Source organism: Pseudophryne corroboree, chromosome 6, assembly GCF_028390025.1.
Source record: "Pseudophryne corroboree isolate aPseCor3 chromosome 6, aPseCor3.hap2, whole genome shotgun sequence".
Classification (NCBI taxonomy): Eukaryota; Metazoa; Chordata; class Amphibia; order Anura; family Myobatrachidae; genus Pseudophryne; species Pseudophryne corroboree.
The window spans coordinates 784,765,888-784,787,853 of record NC_086449.1 but is presented as its reverse complement, the minus strand read 5'-3'; the positions used below and the strand labels follow the sequence as shown (position 1 = coordinate 784,787,853).

The 21,966-nt window shown below is 45.0% G+C and overlaps 1 protein-coding gene across 1 annotated transcript in view; it reads left to right on the top strand.

The window, feature by feature from the left end:
* The first annotated feature begins 18,089 nt into the window (after positions 1 to 18,089).
* The window catches only part of GABRA6 (gamma-aminobutyric acid type A receptor subunit alpha6), a 48,959-nt gene continuing 45,082 nt past the window's right edge, over positions 18,090 to 21,966 (top strand). The window contains exons 1-3 of the mRNA XM_063930585.1: positions 18,090 to 18,351; positions 18,500 to 18,618; positions 18,833 to 18,900. Coding sequence (XP_063786655.1) covers positions 18,311 to 18,351; positions 18,500 to 18,618; positions 18,833 to 18,900 — 228 coding nt within the window. The 5' untranslated portion in view covers positions 18,090 to 18,310. The remainder of the gene's footprint in view (positions 18,352 to 18,499; positions 18,619 to 18,832; positions 18,901 to 21,966) is intronic.

The following is a 21,966-nucleotide window of genomic DNA, read 5'->3' as shown; positions in this document are numbered from 1 at the left end:
GAAATGCGGACAACATTTGTCAAGCCGTGTGTTGCCTTTGTCAAGCTGTAATAAGTAGGGGTAAGGACGTTAACCACCTCGGAACATCCTCCCTTATACGTCACCTGCAGCGCATTAATCATAAGTCAGTGACAAGTTCAAAAACTTTGGGCGACAGCGGAAGCAGTCCACTGACCAGTAAATCCCTTCCTCTTGTAACCAAGCTCACGCAAACCACCCCACCAACTCCCTCAGTGTCAATTTCCTCCTTCCCCAGGAATGCCAATAGTCCTGCAGGCCATGTCACTGGCAATTCTGACGAGTCCTCTCCTGCCTGGGATTCCTCCGATGCATCCTTGCGTGTAACGCCTACTGCTGCTGGCGCTGCTGTTGTTGCTGCTGGGAGTCGATGGTCATCCCAGAGGGGAAGTCGTAAGCCCACTTTTACTACTTCCACCAAGCAATTAACTGTCCAACAGTCCTTTGCGAGGAAGATGAAATATCACAGCAGTCATCCTGCTGCAAAGCGGATAACTGAGGCCTTGGCATCCTGGGCGGTGATAAACGTGGTTCCGGTATCCATCATTACTGCAGAGCCAACTAGAGACTTGTTGGAGGTACTGTGTCCCCGGTACCAAATACCATTTAGGTTCCATTTCTCTAGGCAGGCGATACCGAAAATGTACGCAGACCTCAGAAAAAGACTCACCAGTGTCCTAAAAAATGCAGTTGTACCCAATGTCCACTTAACCACGGACATGTGGACAAGTGGAGCAGGGCAGGCTCAGGACTATATGACTGTGACAGCCCACTGGGTAGATGTATGGACTCCCACCGCAAGAACAGCAGCGGCGGCACCAGTAGCAGCATCTCGCAAACGCCAACTCTTTCCTAGGCAGGCTACGCTTTGTATCACCGCTTTCCAGAATACGCACACAGCTGAAAACCTCTTACGGCAACTGAGGAAGATCATCGCGGAATGGCTTTCCCCAATTGGACTCTCCTGTGGATTTGTGGCATCGGACAACGCCAGCAATATTGTGTGTGCATTAAATCTGGGCAAATTCCAGCACGTCCCATGTTTTGCACATACCTTGAATTTGGTGGTGCAGAATTATTTAAAAAACGAGAGGGGCGTGCAAGAGATGCTGTCGGTGGCCAGAAGAATTGCAGGACACCTTCGGCGTACAGGTACCACGTACAGAAGACTGGAGCACCACCAAAAACGCCTGAACCTGCCCTGCCATCATCTGAAGCAAGAAGTGGTAACGAGGTGGAATTCAACCCTCTATATGCTTCAGAGGTTGGAGGAGCAGCAAAAGGCCATTCAAGCCTATACAACTGAGCATGATATAGGAGGTGGAATGCACCTGTCTCAAGCGCAGTGGAGAATGATTTCAACGTTGTGCAAGGTTCTGCAACCTTTTGAACTTGCCACACGTGAAGTCAGTTCAGACACTGCCAGCCTGAGTCAGGTCATTCCCCTCATCAGGCTTTTGCAGAAGAAGCTGGAGACATTGAAGGAGGAGCTAACACAGAGCGATTCCGCTAGGCATGTGGGACTTGTGGATGGAGCCCTTAATTCGCTTAACAAGGATTCACGGGTGGTCAATCTGTTGAAATCAGAGCACTACATTTTGGCCACCGTGCTCGATCCTAGATTTAAAACCTACCTTGGATCTCTCTTTCCGGCAGACACAAGTCCGCTGGGGTTCAAAGAACTGCTGGTGACAAAATTGTCAAGTCAAGCGGAACGCGACCTGTCAACATCTCCTCCTTCACATTCTCCCGCAACTGGGGGTGCGAGGAAAAGGCTCAGAATTCCGAGCCCACCCGCTGGCGGTGATGCAGGGCAGTCTGGAGCGACTGCTGATGCTGACATCTGGTCCGGACTGAAGGACCTGACAACGATTACGGACATGTCGTCTACTGTCACTGCATATGATTCTCTCCCCATTGAAAGAATGGTGGAGGATTATATGAGTGACCGCATCCAAGTAGGCACGTCAGACAGTCCGTACTTATACTGACAGGAAAAAGAGGCAATTTGGAGGCCCTTGCACAAACTGGCTTTATTCTACCTAAGTTGCCCTCCCACAAGTGTGTACTCCGAAAGAGTGTTTAGTGCCGCCGCACACCTTGTCAGCAATCGGCGTACGAGGTTACATCCAGAAAATGTGGAGAAGATGATGTTCATTAAAATGAATTATAATCAATTCCTCCGTGGAGACATTCACCAGCAGCAATTGCCTCCACAAAGTACACAGGGAGCTGAGATGGTGGATTCCAGTGGGGACGAATTGATAATCTGTGAGGAGGGGGATGTACACGGTGATATATCGGAGGATGATGATGAGGTGGACATCTTGCCTCTGTAGAGCCAGTTTGTGCAAGGAGAGATTAATTGCTTCTTTTTTGGTGGGGGTCCAAACCAACCCGTCATTTCAGTCACAGTCGTGTGGCAGACCCTGTCACTGAAATGATGGGTTGGTTAAAGTGTGCATGTCCTGTTTATACAACATAAGGGTGGGTGGGAGGCCCAAGGACAATTCCATCTTGCACCTCTTTTTTCTTTCATTTTTCTTTGCGTCATGTGCTGTTTGGGGAGTAGTTTTTGGAAGGGCCATCCTGCGTGACACTGCAGTGCCACTCCTAGATGGGCCAGGTGTTTGTGTCGGCCACTTGGGTCGCTTATCTTAGTCACACAGCTACCTCATTGCGCATATTTTTTTTCTTCTTTGCGTCATGTGCTGTTTGGGGAGTAGTTTTTTGAAGGGCCATCCTGCGTGACACTGCAGTGCCACTCCTAGATGGGCCAGGTGTTTGTGTCGGCCACTAGGGTCGCTTAGCTTAGTCACACAGCTACCTCATTGCGCCTCTTTTTTTCTTTGCGTCATGTGCTGTTTTGGGGGTGTTTTTTGGAAGGGCCATCCTGCGTGACACTGCAGTGCCACTCCTAGATGGGCCAGGTGTTTGTGTCGGCCACTAGGGTCGCTTATCTTAGTCACACAGCTACCTCATTGCGCATCTTTTTTTTCTTCTTTGCGTCATGTGCTGTTTGGGGAGTAGTTTTTTGAAGGGCCATCCTGCGTGACACTGCAGTGCCACTCCTAGATGGGCCAGGTGTTTGTGTCGGCCACTAGGGTCGCTTAGCTTAGTCACACAGCTACCTCATTGCGCCTCTTTTTTTCTTTGCGTCATGTGCTGTTTGGGGGGTGTTTTTTGGAAGGGCCATCCTGCGTGACACTGCAGTGCCACTCCTAGATGGGCCAGGTGTTTGTGTCGGCCACTAGGGTCGCTTAGCTTACTCACACAGCTACCTCATTGCGCCTCTTTTTTTTCTTCTTTGCGTCATGTGCTGTTTGGGGAGTAGTTTTTGGAAGGGCCATCCTGCGTGACACTGCAGTGCCACTCCTAGATGTGCCAGGTGTTTGTGTCGGCCACTTGGGTCGCTGAGCTTAGTCATCCAGCGACCTCGGTGCAAATTTTAGGACTAAAAATAATATTGTGAGGTGTGAGGTGTTCAGAATAGACTGAAAATGAGTGGAAATTATGGTTATTGAGGTTAATAATACTTTGGGATCAAAATGACCCCCAAATTCTATGATTTAAGCTGTTTTTTAGGGTTTTTTGAAAAAAAACACCCGAATCCAAAACACACCCGAATCCGACAAAAAAAAATTCGGTGAGGTTTTGCCAAAACGCGTTCGAACCCAAAACACGGCCGCGGAACCGAACCCAAAACCAAAACACAAAACCCGAAAAATTTCCGGTGCTCATCACTAATAAACAGGACATGCACACTTTAACTAACCCATCATTTCAGCGACAGGGACTGCCACACGACTGTGACTGAAATGACTGGTTGGTTTGGGCCCCCACCAAAAAAGAAGCAATCAATTTCTCCTTGCACAAACTGGCTCTACAGAGGCAAGATGTCCACCTCATCATCATCCTCCGATTCCTTACCCCTTTCACTGTGTACATCCCCCTCCTCACAGATTATTAATTTGTCCCCACTGGAATCCACCATCTCAGATCCCCGTGTACTTTCTGGAGGCAATTGCTGGTGAATATCTCCACAGAGGAATTGATTATAATTCATTTTGATGAACATCATCTTCTCCACATTTTCTGGAAGTAACCTCGTACGCCCATTGCTGACAAGGTGAGCGGCTGCACTAAACACTCTTTCGGAGTACACACTGGAGGGAGGGCAACTTAGGTAGAATAAAGCCAGTTTGTGCAAGGGCCTCCAAATTGCCTCTTTTTCCTGCCAGTATACGTACGGACTGTCTGGCGTGCCTACTTGGATGCGGTCACTCATATAATCCTCCACCATTCTTTCAATGGTGACAGAATCATATGCAGTGACAGTAGACGACATGTCAGTAATCGTTGGCAGGTCCTTCAGTCCGGACCAGATGTCAGCACTCGCTCCAGACTGCTCTGCATCACCGCCAGCGGGTGGGCTCGGAATTCTTAGCATTTTCCTCGCACCCCCAGTTGCGGGAGAATGTGAAGGAGGAGCTGTTGACGGGTCACGTTCCGCTTGACTTGATAATTTTCTAACCAGCAGGTCTTTGAACCTCTGCAGACTTGTGTCTGCAGGAAAGAGAGATACAATGTAGGTTTTAAATCTAGGATCGAGCACGGTGGCCAAAATGTAGTGCTCTGATTTCAACAGATTGACCACCCGTGAATCCTGGTTAAGCGAATTAAGGGCTCCATCCACAAGTCGCACATGCCTAGCGGAATCGCTTTGTTTTAGCTCCTCCTTCAATGTCTCCAGCTTCTTCTGCAAAAGCCTGATGAGGGGAATGGCCTGACTCAGGCTGGCAGTGTCTGAACTGACTTCACGTGTGGCAAGTTCAAAGGGTTGCAGAACCTTGCACAACGTTGAAATCATTCTCCACTGCGCTTGAGTCAGGTGCATTCCCCCTCCTTTGCCTATATCGTGGGCAGATGTATAGGCTTGAATGGCCTTTTGCTCCTCCTCCATCCTCTGAAGCATATAGAGGGTTGAATTCCACCTCGTTACCACCTCTTACTTAAGATGATGGCAGGGCAGGTTCAGGACTGTTTGCTGGTGCTCCAGTCTTCAGCACGCAGTGGCTGAATGCCGAAAGTGGCCCGCAATTCTACGGGCCACCGACAGCATCTCTTGCACGCCCCTGTCGTTTTTTATATAATTCTGCACCACCAAATTCAATGTATGTGCAAAACATGGGACGTGCTGGAATTTGCCCAGATGTAATGCACGCACAATATTGCTGGCGTTGTCCGATGTCACAAATCCCCAGGAGAGTCCAATTGGGGTAAGCCATTCTGCGATGATGTTCCTCAGTTTCCGTAAGAGGTTGTCAGCTGTGTGCCTCTTATGGAAAGCGGTGATACAAAGCGTAGCCTGCCTAGGAACGAGTTGGCGTTTGCGAGAGGCTGCTACTGGTGCCGCCGCTGCTGTTCTTGCTGTGGGAGGCAATACATCTACCCAGTGGGCTGTCACAGTCATATAGTCTTGAGTCTGCCCTGCTCCACTTGTCCACATGTCCGTGGTTAAGTGGACATTGGGTACAACTGCATTTTTTAGGACACTGGTGAGTCTTTTTCTGAGGTCTGTGTACATTTTCGGTATCGCCTGCCTAGAGAAATGGAACCTAGATGGTATTTGGTACCGGGGACACAGTACCTCAATCAAGTCTCTAGTTGCCTGTGAATTAACGGTGGATACCGGACACACGTTTCTCACCACCCAGGAAGACAAGACCTGAGTTATCCGCTTTGCAGCAGGATGACTGCTGTGATATTTCATCTTCCTCGCAAAGGACTGTTGGACAGTCAATTGCTTACTGGAAGTAGTACAAGTGGTCTTCCGACTTCCCCTCTGGGATGACGATCGACTCCCAGCAGCAACAACAGCAGCGCCAGCAGCAGTAGGCGTTACACTCAAGGATGCATCGGAGGAATCCCAGGCAGGAGAGGACTCGTCAGACTTGCCAGTGACATGGCCTGCAGGACTACTGGCTTTCCTGTGTAAGGTGGAAATTGACACTGAGGGAGTTGGTGGTGTGGTTTGCAGGAGCTTGGTTACAAGAGGAAGGGATTTAGTGGTCAGTGGACTGCTTCCACTGTCATCCAAAGTTTTTGAACTTGTCACTGACTTCTGATGAATGCGGTCCAGGTGACGTATAAGGGAGGATGTTCCTAGGTGGTTAACGTCCTTACCCCTACTTATTACAGCTTGACAAAGGCAACACACGGCTTGACACCTGTTGTCCGCATTTGTGTTGAAATAATTCCACACCGAAGAGGTGATTTTTTTTGTATTTTGACCAGGCATGTCAATGGCCATATTCGTCCCACGGACAACAGGTGTCTCCCCGGGTGCCTGACTTAAACAAACCACCTCATCTCAGAATCCTCCTTGTCAATTTCCTCCCCAGCGCCAGCAACACCCATTTCCTCATCCTGGTGTACTTCAGCAGTGACATCTTCAATTTGACTATCAGGAACTGGACTGCGGGTGCTCCTTCCAGCACTTGCAGGGGGCGTGCAAATGATGGAAGGCGCAAGCTCTTCCCGTCCAGTGTTGGGAAGGTCAGGCATCGCAACCGACACAATTGGACTCTCCTTGGGGATTTGTGATTTAGAAGAATGCACAGTTCTTTGCTGTGCTTTTGCCAGCTTAAGTCTTTTCATTTTTCTAGCGAGAGGATGAGTGCTTCCATCCTCATGTGAATCTGAACCACTAGCCATGAACATAGGCCAGGGCCTCAGCCGTTCCTTGCCACTCCGTGTTGTAAATGGCATATTGGCAAGTTTACGCTTCTCATCAGACGCTTTCAATTTAGATTTTTGGGTCATTTTACTGAACTTTTGTTTTTTGGATTTTACATGCTCTCTACTATGACATTGGGCATCGGCCTTGGCAGATGACGTTGATGGCATTTCATCGTCTCGGCCATGACTAGTGGCAGCAGCTTCAGCACGAGGTGGAAGTGGATCTTGATCTTTCCCTATTTTAACCTCCACATTTTTGTTCTTCATTTTTAATGTGTGGAATTATATGCCAGTATCAATAGCAATGGCCTACTACTATATATACTGCGCACAACTGAAATGCCCCACAGGTATGGATGGATAGTATACTTGACGACACAGAGGTAGGTAGAGCAGTGGCCTACCGTACCGTACTGCTATATATACTGGTGGTCACTGTCAGCAAACTGCAAAACTAAAATGCACCACAGGTATAGAATCTAGATGGATAGTATACTTGATAACACAGAGGTAGGTAGAGCAGTGGCCTTCCGTACTGTACTGCTATATGTACTGGTGGTCACTGTCAGAAAAACTCTGCACTGTACTCCTCCTATATAATACTGCTGGTCCCCAGTCCCCACAATAAAGCAGTGTGAGCACAGATATATGCAGCACACTGAGCACAGATATGGAGCGTTTTTCAGGCAGAGAACGGATAAAACTGGTGGTCACTGATCAGCAATACTCTGCACTGTACTCCTCCTATATAATACAGCTGCTCCCCAGTCCCCACAATTAAGCAATAAGCACAAATATTTGCAGCAACATTAATAAACGGAGAGGACGCCAGCCACGTCCTCTCCCTAACATTTCCAATGCACGAGTGAAAATGGCGGCGACGCGCGGCTCCTTATATGTAGCGATGAGCGGGTTCGGTTTCTCTGAATCCGAACCCGCCAGAACTTCATGTTTTTTTTCACGGGTCCGAGCGACTCGGATCTTCCCGCCTTGCTCGGTTAACCCGAGCGCGCCCGAACGTCATCATGACGCTGTCGGATTCTCGCGAGGCTCGGATTCTATCGCGAGACTCGGATTCTATATAAGGAGCCGCGCGTCGCCGCCATTTTCACACGTGCATTGAGATTGATAGGGAGAGGACGTGGCTGGCGTCCTCTCCGTTTAGAATAGATTAGAGAGACACTTGATTTACTAATTTTGGGGAGCATTAGGAGTACTCAGTACAGTGCAGAGTTTTGCTGATAGTGACCACCAGTTTTATTTATAATCCGTTCTCTGCCTGAAAAAAGCGATACACAGCACACAGTGACTCAGTCACATACCATATCTGTGTGCACTGCTCAGGCTCAGGCCAGTGTGCTGCATCATCTATTATCTATATATAATATTATATATATCTGTCTGACTGCTCAGCTCACACAGCTTATAATTGTGGGGGAGACTGGGGAGCACTACTGCAGTGCCAGTTATAGGTTATAGCAGGAGCCAGGAGTACATAATATATTATATAGTGAGTGACCACCAGACACACAGTGCAGTTTATTTAATATATCCGTTCTCTGCCTGAAAAAAGCGATACACACAGTGACTCAGTCAGTCACATACCATATCTGTGTGCACTGCTCAGGCTCAGGCCAGTGTGCTGCATCATCTATATATATTATATATCTGTCTGACTGCTCAGCTCACACAGCTTATAATTGTGGGGGAGACTGGGGAGCACTACTGCAGTGCCAGTTATAGGTTATAGCAGGAGCCAGGAGTACATAATATTATATTAAAATTAAACAGTGCACACTTTTGCTGCAGGAGTGCCACTGCCAGTGTGACTAGTGACCAGTGACCTGACCACCAGTATATATAATATTAGTAGTATACTATCTCTTTATCAACCAGTCTATATTAGCAGCAGACACAGTACAGTGCGGTAGTTCACGGCTGTGGCTACCTCTGTGTCGGCCCTCGGCAGCCCGTCCATAATTGTATATACCACCTAACCGTGGTTTTTTTTTCTTTCTTTATACATACATACTAGTTACGAGTATACTATCTCTTTATCAACCAGTCTATATTAGCAGCAGACACAGTACAGTGCGGTAGTTCACGGCTGTGGCTACCTCTGTGTCGGCACTCGGCAGCCCGTCCATAATTGTATATACCACCTAACCGTGTTTTTTTTTTCTTTCTTTATACATACATACTAGTTACGAGTATACTATCTCTTTATCAATAAGTCTATATATTAGCAGCAGACACAGTACAGTGCGGTAGTTCACGGCTGTGGCTACCTCTGTGTCGGCACTCGGCAGCCCGTCCATAATTGTATATACCACCTAACCGTGGTTTTTTTTTCTTTCTTTATACATACATACTAGTTACGAGTATACTATCTCTTTATCAACCAGTCTATATATTAGCAGCAGACACAGTACAGTGCGGTAGTTCACGGCTGTGGCTACCTCTGTGTCGGCACTCGGCAGCCCGTCCATAATTGTATATACCACCTAACCGTGTTTTTTTTTTTCTTTCTTTATACATACATACTAGTTACGAGTATACTATCTCTTTATCAACCAGTCTATATATTAGCAGCAGACACAGTACAGTGCGGTAGTTCACGGCTGTGGCTACCTCTGTGTCGGCACTCGGCAGCCCGTCCATAATTGTATATACCACCTAACCGTGGTTTTTTTTTCTTTCTTTATACATACATACTAGTTACGAGTATACTATCTCTTTATCAACCAGTCTATATATTAGCAGCAGACACAGTACAGTGCGGTAGTTCACGGCTGTGGCTACCTCTGTGTCGGCACTCGGCAGCCCGTCCATAATTGTATATACCACCTAACCGTGTTTTTTTTTTCTTTCTTTATACATACATACTAGTTACGAGTATACTATCTCTTTATCAACCAGTCTATATATTAGCAGCAGACACAGTACAGTGCGGTAGTTCACGGCTGTGGCTACCTCTGTGTCGGCACTCGGCAGCCCGTCCATAATTGTATATACCACCTAACCGTGGTTTTTTTTTCTTTCTTTATACATACATACTAGTTACGAGTATACTATCTCTTTATCAACCAGTCTATATATTAGCAGCAGACACAGTACAGTGCGGTAGTTCACGGCTGTGGCTACCTCTGTGTCGGCACTCGGCAGCCCGTCCATAATTGTATATACCACCTAACCGTGGTTTTTTTTTCTTTCTTTATACATACATACTAGTTACGAGTATACTATCTCTTTATCAACCAGTCTATATATTAGCAGCAGACACAGTACAGTGCGGTAGTTCACGGCTGTGGCTACCTCTGTGTCGGCACTCGGCAGCCCGTCCATAATTGTATATACCACCTAACCGTGGTTTTTTTTTCTTTCTTTATACATACATACTAGTTACGAGTATACTATCTCTTTATCAACCAGTCTATATATTAGCAGCAGACACAGTACAGTGCGGTAGTTCACGGCTGTGGCTACCTCTGTGTCGGCACTCGGCAGCCCGTCCATAATTGTATATACCACCTAACCGTGGATTTTTTTTCTTTCTTTATACATACATACTAGTTACGAGTATACTATCTCTTTATCAACCAGTCTATATATTAGCAGCAGACACAGTACAGTGCGGTAGTTCACGGCTGTGGCTACCTCTGTGTCGGCACTCGGCAGCCCGTCCATAATTGTATATACCACCTAACCGTGGTTTTTTTTTCTTTCTTTATACATACATACTAGTTACGAGTATACTATCTCTTTATCAACCAGTCTATATATTAGCAGCAGACACAGTACAGTGCGGTAGTTCACGGCTGTGGCTACCTCTGTGTCGGCACTCGGCAGCCCGTCCATAATTGTATATACCACCTAACCGTGGTTTTTTTTTCTTTCTTTATACATACATACTAGTTACGAGTATACTATCTCTTTATCAACCAGTCTATATATTAGCAGCAGACACAGTACAGTGCGGTAGTTCACGGCTGTGGCTACCTCTGTGTCGGCACTCGGCAGCCCGTCCATAATTGTATATACCACCTAACCGTGGTTTTTTTTTCTTTCTTTATACATACATACTAGTTACGAGTATACTATCTCTTTATCAACCAGTCTATATATTAGCAGCAGACACAGTACAGTGCGGTAGTTCACGGCTGTGGCTACCTCTGTGTCGGCACTCGGCAGCCCGTCCATAATTGTATATACCACCTAACCATGGTTTTTTTTTCTTTCTTTATACATACATACTAGTTACGAGTATACTATCTCTTTATCAACCAGTCTATATATTAGCAGCAGACACAGTACAGTGCGGTAGTTCACGGCTGTGGCTACCTCTGTGTCGGCACTCGGCAGCCCGTCCATAATTGTATATACCACCTAACCGTGGTTTTTTTTTCTTTCTTTATACATACATACTAGTTACGAGTATACTATCTCTTTATCAACCAGTCTATATATTAGCAGCAGACACAGTACAGTGCGGTAGTTCACGGCTGTGGCTACCTCTGTGTCGGCACTCGGCAGCCCGTCCATAATTGTATATACCACCTAACCGTGGTTTTTTTTTCTTTCTTTATACATACATACTAGTTACGAGTATACTATCTCTTTATCAACCAGTCTATATATTAGCAGCAGACACAGTACAGTGCGGTAGTTCACGGCTGTGGCTACCTCTGTGTCGGCACTCGGCAGCCCGTCCATAATTGTATACTAGTATCCAATCCATCCATCTCCATTGTTTACCTGAGGTGCCTTTTAGTTGTGCCTATTAAAATATGGAGAACAAAAATGTTGAGGTTCCAAAATTAGGGAAAGATCAAGATCCACTTCCACCTCGTGCTGAAGCTGCTGCCACTAGTCATGGCCGAGACGATGAAATGCCAGCAACGTCGTCTGCCAAGGCCGATGCCCAATGTCATAGTACAGAGCATGTCAAATCCAAAACACCAAATATCAGTAAAAAAAGGACTCCAAAACCTAAAATAAAATTGTCGGAGGAGAAGCGTAAACTTGCCAATATGCCATTTACCACACGGAGTGGCAAGGAACGGCTGAGGCCCTGGCCTATGTTCATGGCTAGTGGTTCAGCTTCACATGAGGATGGAAGCACTCAGCCTCTCGCTAGAAAAATGAAAAGACTCAAGCTGGCAAAAGCAGCACAGCAAAGAACTGTGCATTCTTCGAAATCCCAAATCCACAAGGAGAGTCCAATTGTGTCGGTTGCGATGCCTGACCTTCCCAACACTGGACGTGAAGAGCATGCGCCTTCCACCATTTGCACGCCCCCTGCAAGTGCTGGAAGGAGCACCCGCAGTCCAGTTCCTGATAGTCAGATTGAAGATGTCAGTGTTGAAGTACACCAGGATGAGGAGGATATGGGTGTTGCTGGCGCTGGGGAGGAAATTGACCAGGAGGATTCTGATGGTGAGGTGGTTTGTTTAAGTCAGGCACCCGGGGAGACACCTGTTGTCCGTGGGAGGAATATGGCCGTTGACATGCCAGGTGAAAATACCAAAAAAATCAGCTCTTCGGTGTGGAGGTATTTCACCAGAAATGCGGACAACAGGTGTCAAGCCGTGTGTTCCCTTTGTCAAGCTGTAATAAGTAGGGGTAAGGACGTTAACCACCTCGGAACATCCTCCCTTATACGTCACCTGCAGCGCATTCATAATAAGTCAGTGACAAGTTCAAAAACTTTGGGTGACAGCGGAAGCAGTCCACTGACCAGTAAATCCCTTCCTCTTGTAACCAAGCTCACGCAAACCACCCCACCAACTCCCTCAGTGTCAATTTCCTCCTTCCCCAGGAATGCCAATAGTCCTGCAGGCCATGTCACTGGCAATTCTGACGAGTCCTCTCCTGCCTGGGATTCCTCCGATGCATCCTTGCGTGTAACGCCTACTGCTGCTGGCGCTGCTGTTGTTGCCGCTGGGAGTCGATGGTCATCCCAGAGGGGAAGTCGTAAGCCCACTTGTACTACTTCCAGTAAGCAATTGACTGTTCAACAGTCCTTTGCGAGGAAGATGAAATATCACAGCAGTCATCCTACTGCAAAGCGGATAACTGAGTCCTTGACAACTATGTTGGTGTTAGACGTGCGTCCGGTATCCGCCGTTAGTTCACAGGGAACTAGACAATTTATTGAGGCAGTGTGCCCCCATTACCAAATACCATCTAGGTTCCACTTCTCTAGGCAGGCGATACCGAGAATGTACACGGACGTCAGAAAAAGACTCACCAGTGTCCTAAAAAATGCAGTTGTACCCAATGTCCACTTAACCACGGACATGTGGACAAGTGGAGCAGGGCAGGGTCAGGACTATATGACTGTGACAGCCCACTGGGTAGATGTATGGACTCCCGCCGCAAGAACAGCAGCGGCGGCACCAGTAGCAGCATCTCGCAAACGCCAACTCTTTCCTAGGCAGGCTACGCTTTGTATCACCGCTTTCCAGAATACGCACACAGCTGAAAACCTCTTACGGCAACTGAGGAAGATCATCGCGGAATGGCTTACCCCAATTGGACTCTCCTGTGGATTTGTGGCATCGGACAACGCCAGCAATATTGTGTGTGCATTAAATATCGGCAAATTCCAGCACGTCCCATGTTTTGCACATACCTTGAATTTGGTGGTGCAGAATTTTTTAAAAAACGACAGGGGCGTGCAAGAGATGCTGTCGGTGGCCAGAAAAATTGCGGGACACTTTCGGCGTACAGGCACCACGTACAGAAGACTGGAGCACCACCAAAAACTACTGAACCTGCCCTGCCATCATCTGAAGCAAGAAGTGGTAACGAGGTGGAATTCAACCCTCTATATGCTTCAGAGGTTGGAGGAGCAGCAAAAGGCCATTCAAGCCTATACAATTGAGCACGATATAGTAGGTGGAATGCACCTGTCTCAAGTGCAGTGGAGAATGATTTCAACGTTGTGCAAGGTTCTGATGCCCTTTGAACTTGCCACACGTGAAGTCAGTTCAGACACTGCCAGCCTGAGTCAGGTCATTCCCCTCATCAGGCTTTTGCAGAAGAAGCTGGAGGCATTGAAGAAGGAGCTAAAAGGGAGCGATTCCGCTAGGCATGTGGGACTTGTGGATGCAGCCCTTAATTCGCTTAACAAGGATTCACGGGTGGTCAATCTGTTGAAATCAGAGCACTACATTTTGGCCACCGTGCTCGATCCTAGATTTAAAGCCTACCTTGGATCTCTCTTTCCGGCAGACACAGGTCTGCTGGGGTTGAAAGACCTGCTGGTGACAAAATTGTCAAGTCAAGCGGAACGCGACCTGTCAACATCTCCTCCTTCACATTCTCCCGCAACTGGGGGTGCGAGGAAAAGGCTCAGAATTCCGAGCCCACCCGCTGGCGGTGATGCAGGGCAGTCTGGAGCGACTGCTGATGCTGACATCTGGTCCGGACTGAAGGACCTGACAACGATTACGGACATGTCGTCTACTGTCACTGCATATGATTCTCTCAACATTGATAGAATGGTGGAGGATTATATGAGTGACCGCATCCAAGTAGGCACGTCACACAGTCCGTACTTATACTGGCAGGAAAAAGAGGCAATTTGGAGGCCCTTGCACAAACTGGCTTTATTCTACCTAAGTTGCCCTCCCACAAGTGTGTACTCCGAAAGAGTGTTTAGTGCCGCCGCTCACCTTGTCAGCAATCGGCGTACGAGGTTACATCCAGAAAATGTGGAGAAGATGATGTTCATTAAAATGAATTATAATCAATTCCTCCGCGGAGACATTGACCAGCAGCAATTGCCTCCACAAAGTACACAGGGAGCTGAGATGGTGGATTCCAGTGGGGACGAATTGATAATCTGTGAGGAGGGGGATGTACACGGTGATATATCGGAGGGTGAAGATGAGGTGGACATCTTGCCTCTGTAGAGCCAGTTTGTGCAAGGAGAGATTAATTGCTTCTTTTTTGGGGGGGGTCCAAACCAACCCGTCATATCAGTCACAGTCGTGTGGCAGACCCTGTCACTGAAATGATGGGTTGGTTAAAGTGTGCATGTCCTGTTTTGTTTATACAACATAAGGGTGGGTGGGAGGGCCCAAGGACAATTCCATCTTGCACCTCTTTTTTCTTTTCTTTTTCTTTGCATCATGTGCTGATTGGGGAGGGTTTTTTGGAAGGGACATCCTGCGTGACACTGCAGTGCCACTCCTAGATGGGCCCGGTGTTTGTGTCGGCCACTAGGGTCGCTAATCTTACTCACACAGTCAGCTACCTCATTGCGCCTCTTTTTTTCTTTGCGTCATGTGCTGTTTGGGGAGGGTTTTTTGGAAGGGACATCCTGCGTGACACTGCAGTGCCACTCCTAGATGGGCCCGGTGTTTGTGTCGGCCACTAGGGTCGCTAATCTTACTCACACAGCTACCTCATTGCGCCTCTTTTTTTCTTTGCATCATGTGCTGTTTGGGGAGGGTTTTTTGGAAGGGACATCCTGCGTGACACTGCAGTGCCACTCCTAGATGGGCCCGGTGTTTGTGTCGGCCACTAGGGTCGCTTATCTTACTCACACAGCGACCTCGGTGCAAATTTTAAGACTAAAAATAATATTGTGAGGTGTGAGGTATTCAGAATAGACTGAAAATGAGTGTAAATTATGGTTTTTGAGGTTAATAATACTTTGGGATCAAAATGACCCCCAAATTCTATGATTTAAGCTGTTTTTTAGTGTTTTTTGAAAAAAACACCCGAATCCAAAACACACCCGAATCCGACAAAAAAAATTCGGTGAGGTTTTGCCAAAACGCGTTCGAACCCAAAACACGGCCGCGGAACCGAACCCAAAACCAAAACACAAAACCCGAAAAATTTCAGGCGCTCATCTCTACTTATATGGAATACAAATCTCGCGAGAATCCGACCGCGGGATGATGACGTTCGGGCGCGCTCGGGTTAACCGAGCCATACGGGAGAATCAGTATGGGATTGTTCGGGGGGGTTCGGTTTCCAAGGAACCGAACCCGCTCATCACTAATTTTATCATATGTATAGATATCTACTATATAAAAGTAAAAATCTGTCCTTTTTACTTTCTATACAAATCCACAGTTTACAAGTGAAGATCATGAAATTTGACATACGAGCGTATTAAAACATGGCGGAGGCAACTAAAACAATTTGAAATCCCTAGCACCCCTAGGGGGAGACAGCAGCACAGAGTATATCAGGAGACAGCATAACTCCGGAATTACTGGAGCAATGTACTCAGAAATTGGTACACATATGCCTTACAATCTGGGAACAAACACTGTGGGAGGAAGACACCCCTAGCACCCCTAGGACTGGGACAGCAGCACAGAGTATGTCAGCAGACTTCATAACTCTGGAATGCCTGCAGCAATTTACAACAAACTTGGTACACATATGACTTACACTCTGCGAACAAACACTGTGGGGGTCACACACCCCTAGCACCCATAGGGTTGGGACAGCAGCACAGAGTATTTCAGGAGACAGCATAACTCCCAAATGCCTGCACCTATTTACAACAAACTTGGTACACAAATGACTTACAATCTGGGAACAAACACTGTGGGCCAAAGACACCCCTAGCACCCTTAGGGGTGAGGCAGCAGCACAGAGTTTTTCAGTAGACAGCATAACTCCCGAATGCCTGGAGCAATTTACACCAAACTTGCTACACATATGACTTACACTCTGGGAACAAACACTGCGGGGGTAACACACCACTAGCACTCCTAGGGGTGGGCCAGCAGCACAGACTATATCAGGACATGCATGATATGTCAGTGATGACAGGGCTGCATGTGACAGGGCCAGTGACATGATGTCAGGAGGGGAATGCAGTTAGCATGAACCCACACACTGAGAGTTATATAGTGGAAGTAGCACGGTCCCCCAACAGCACAGAGTATATCAGGAGATACATAATGTGCTGAGCTATATAAGAAACTGTATAAAAAATGATAATTTCACAGGGGCAGTGACATGATGTGAGGAGGGGATTGGAGGCAACAGGAAGCCACAGACTGAGAGTTGTATAGTGGGAAGAGCAGGGTCCCTGGGGGACCAAAAAGGGGTCCGGCCACTACACAATGTGCGTCAGGGAAGGAAGATATGCCAATATACTAGATTTCCAACCAACATAAATTAACGAACACCTATCGTTCTAATTTACCATCCTCATCCCGTAGCAAAGCACGGGTATTCAGCTATCCCCAATGTTATTTATACTGTCTGTTTAATATTTACATTTATTTTTGTAAACAGACATTCTTAAAATCCCGGGCAACTTCGAGTACTCCAACTAGTACTGTATAGATATATATTAATCTTATCCCTGCTCATATACAGTACCACTATTAAACATAAAAGTTTTTTTAAGACAATGGTAATTATCTTCTTTACATTTACTTTGAACGTTACAAAATGTTTGTTTTGTTTTCAGATTTACGTTTAGGTCTCTCAAGTGAAATGCTCTTGACTTAATTATAATTTAAAGGCTGTTAATAGAAATTAACTGCCATATTTATTAAAGTCCCTGAGATGTACTAATATCTGCTTCATATCATAATGCAATGAATGAGGCTGCTATAATGCCAATTAACTGTTTATTATTTTTTTTCTTTTCTCTAAAATATACTTTCCAGCTGATATGCTTTCACCGTAGCAGAAGGGCTCAGCATCTTGCATCATTAATTGAGTCAAATGAATTTCCCTGAATGTTTCAGTGGACGATATGTAATAACCCAACTACTGAACTATATGATACTTAATGATCCAACGCTCATTTGTCAAGCCTTACACGTCATGACACATAGACATGATAATTGACAGAATTATGTAATTGATGCAAGTTTTAATCTTTTTATATCACTTTGTGTTGGGTTAATGACTCCAGTTAGTATGGTTTAAGGGATTAGTGCAGCGGGATAATGAATGAATCCATTACTTGCGTTGAATAACATAATGGAACATGCAGACCTTAAATAATACTTAATGTCTAGTTTGGCATTCAACTGTAGAAAATGATGTAAGAGATCAGAAGTGAAAACATTTTTTTGCCCTTTCTTTTGAATGTAGCAATGCAAATATCCTAATATTATTATGTAAATCTCCTTCAATAAACATGACAAGAGGAATGGCCATTTCTTTATCAGCGAGATACCGTGGCTTGTCCAGATTTCCTAACGGGTCCTGCTAATTCTGTGCCAAAACTAGCTGTGGATGTCTTCCTTTTAATCTCCCATAATGCCTTATTCGATTATTGTCAATGCTCTCCAACCGTGTACTGTCCCTTCAAACCTCTAATTCCCTGAGCAGAGCAAGTCAGTTGAGCCTTAGCCGTGATAGTGAAATCAAAGAGCAAAAAAGTGAAGAAAACCTCCATCTACAATATGCAGTTCAGCATTGACTTATAGATAGATTATTGAAAATATATATATATATACTGTATATATATATATTTAAAATCCTATGGCATGTGAATCTTACCACGGATGACTGGGTAAACAGATTTTTCTGGACAATCTAGCTGCACTGAAGCATGGCGTGGATGATCCTTTGGTTATATTACATTGCTTTATGGTGAGTGCACAATTTGTTCTCTTAAATATAATATATTATACATTATATATATATATATATTTGTGTCCGTTAGTCCTTCCTAAGCAACATAAATAAAGACAAAAAGATGTAAGGACTGCATGGAGTCTAATCTTTTATGTGTTTACAGGACAAGCAAAGGTTTTGGGAATAATAGCGTATATGACAATATTTACTCTGAAAATATAACCCGTATCTTGGATAGGCTTCTGGATGGTTATGACAACAGACTCCGTCCTGGATTTGGAGGTAACTGATGTGAGAGTAAAAAGTTGCTATTACAGTATGTTACAAATGATAAAATAATATACAATATAGTTAATGAATATAAACTTATAGATATACATGTTACATATATATTGTGGTGTTTCTAACACTATATTGGATTTCCCTTTGATTCATGACAACAAAAGGTATTTTACTTTCTGTAGTCATTCATAGTCATTTAAAAAATGTCTTTCAGGTCCTGTAACCGAAGTTAAAACTGACATCTATGTAACAAGCTTTGGTCCAGTTTCAGATGTGGAAATGGTAAGCAACATCTGAAATTGCCTATGAAAAATAAAGTGTAACATTTAAATTTATGGTATTTATGGTCCCTGTCAGTTTTGTTTTTTTGTGTTGCACTATATTGGTAGTGTCTAAGCAAACTGATTACAACAGATTACTTAGCATAATCTTCTTGTCATTATATGCTACAGAAGGTCTTTGTGCTCTGTAGCTGTTTCTACAAATGTGCTTTATATGCTGTTGCGACCTGCAAAATAAAAATACAGGGATTTTTAAAACTTCAAAGAAAATTATAAAGGTGACTGATTCAAACTGAATTAATATTAACTGCAAACCCTTCAGAGCTTCAATGTTACATATGAAATATCCTATTTATGTAGGTGTCTTGCCAATGATGGAAATGTAATTTTCAGTCTATCTTACATTGAATACTTCTTGCCTTTAATACAAAATTGTTCACTTCCATATAATCAGTTCACGTTTTGTTTAGCCAAACTAGAAATATCATAAGACTAAGTTAATAATATATAAGCTATCCTTCTTTATTTTTTTTTTCAACACGTATAGACATTGGATTATATATTAATTGTGAAAATAATTCAACATAAAGGTAGCCAAATTGAAATGCAATCTGGTAAAGTAATGTACAGACATAGGCGTGCGCAGAGACTGACTGGCGGGTGCCGCTCCGGACTTCCCCCCCTCCACGGCATTATAGCGTTCTCTCACCTCCCCTGTCCTGGATATAGACTGCTCACCTGGGCCGCCCAGGTGAGCAGTCTATGGGCCGCCCAGGTGAGCAGTCTATATCCAGGACAGGGGAGGTGAGAGGACACTATAATGCTGTGGAGGGGGGGGGAGTCCGAAGCGGCACCCGCCAGTCAGTCTCTGCGCACGCCTATGTGTACAGATAACTTTGTAAAAGAGAGGTAACAATCAACAATCTTTCAAAATGTTAAAGTTTCAAAATTGTACTAGGAATAAACCCATTGCAATTTAAATGATGTTTCTCGACTTTTGCAGTTACCTATGCACCAGAAACATAAATATCCTGCTTGATTTAAACATAATGTACAATTGGACACCCCATCTCTTATGATGTCACTTGTAAATTTATAAATTTGCTGAATAATCACATACTATATACACATTGAGACTTATGTAGATATGTACCTGTAAATACATTCAAAGAACCTACAGGTAGTAAAGCTGAAAGTTACATACTGTAGTTACTTTGTAAAGTTTTAACAGTACAAATGCATCAGGTTCATTTACACTCAACATTAGTCCAGCTCATTCATAGTCAGGGTCATTTTAAACTGGATGGCACTTTATGCAAATAGGACAGAGAAGATGGGTTCTATATACATTCTGATAATTTAATGCTAAAGCTAGTCCCTGAAACTGTATTTTAGAATAGAGAGGGTGAAAGGGATTTTACAACACCTGATGAGAATAAATTTCAGTATTCTGATATTCACAGTTTGTACTTCATTATTAATAATGATGATGTTTTATTTCCACAATGTATTTGATTATGAATAATCTTTGTATGTTGTTATCCTTTGCAAGATGTTGACATGCTCTAACCCTAATCCCTAACCCCAACCCTAAACCTCCCCATAGTGCCAAACCCTAACTTCCCTTCCCATATCCCTTCTGCTAGTAACTAACCCTAACCTCCCCTTCTGCAGTCTAGCCCTATCCCCCCCCCTAATACCTAACCTTCTCTCTCGCAGCCTAACCCTAACCCTTGCCTTCCACAGCCTAACCCTAAACTCCCCTCCCACAGCCTAACCCTAACTCTCCTGTAAGTACCTAACCCTTGCCTTCTTTCCCACAGCCTATCCCTAACCCTCCCCATAGTTCCTAACCCTAAACTCTCCTACTGAAGCTTAACCCTAACCATCCCCATAGTGCCTGACCCTTCACCCTAACCTCACCTTGTCTTGCCTAACCCTCTAGATAGAGCCTAACCTTAACCTCTCCTCCCACAGCCTACCCCTAACCCTCCTTAACTTCCAAACCCTAACTATCCCTCCCATAGCCTAACCCTAAGCTTTCCCCTAGTACCTAACCCTCTCTCCACATTTGCTAGCCCTAATCCGCTGCTGCTGGTCCATACAGAATGTTGACATTTCACATGTAGCCATTTCAGATATCAACATTGTGAACATGTCAACATTCTGCACATGCCGACACATTCATTGTCAACAGTTTACCAATGTTGACATCATAACTGTAGACACTGTGTTGGCAACATTATGAATGGCAACATTATAAATGTTGATATTATGTCTACATCCCATTTCCATATATTCTTCACATGTTTACCTGTGAAATGTATCCCATTCTTGTCAAATGTCCTCCCAAAATTCTGGCTGTTCATTTACGGACATTTATTTTGCATGGGTGCCTGTAAAATGTTCACTGTTGGCACTTAAAGGTAATTAATGTATTAACATTCATTTATATAGCGACACTGGATGCATTTAAAAATCTATTACAAAAGATTATGAAGGATTTTTCTTAGTATTTCTTAATTTATTTTAATTTTTTTAAGAATTTGTTTATTGGATTTTCAAAAATACATAAACAAGTAATTCACATTACAGTGGCAGTCATATAGAAGAGGTAAAGTATGGAGATGATGATAACACGTAGGTATGATTATAACATAGTCATCGTCGTGGCTAGCAATCATACTTACAGTATGAGATAAACCAATCATACACTGGTGTTTCTATAATGGGTGCAGTGTGTGCGGTGCACAGGGGCCCCTGAGTTTAGAGGGGGCCCCCACCGCACACACTGCACCCAGATTTAAAATACTCACCCCTCCGAAGTCCAGCGCCGGCATCCGCAGCGCTGTTAGAACACCGTGAAAATGGCTCAGCGGCCATTTTCACGGAGTTCTGCGCATGCGTAGTAGAGAAATCTCTGGGAAAATGGGCACCGCGCCATTTTCCCGGAGATCTGCGCATGCTCGGTAGAGTCTGAGACCTCGTGCTCAGACTCTACAGCGTCTGGGCAGAGAGGAGGGGGCCCGAATGGAGGGGATGGGGAGAAGATAATCTCTACATTAAA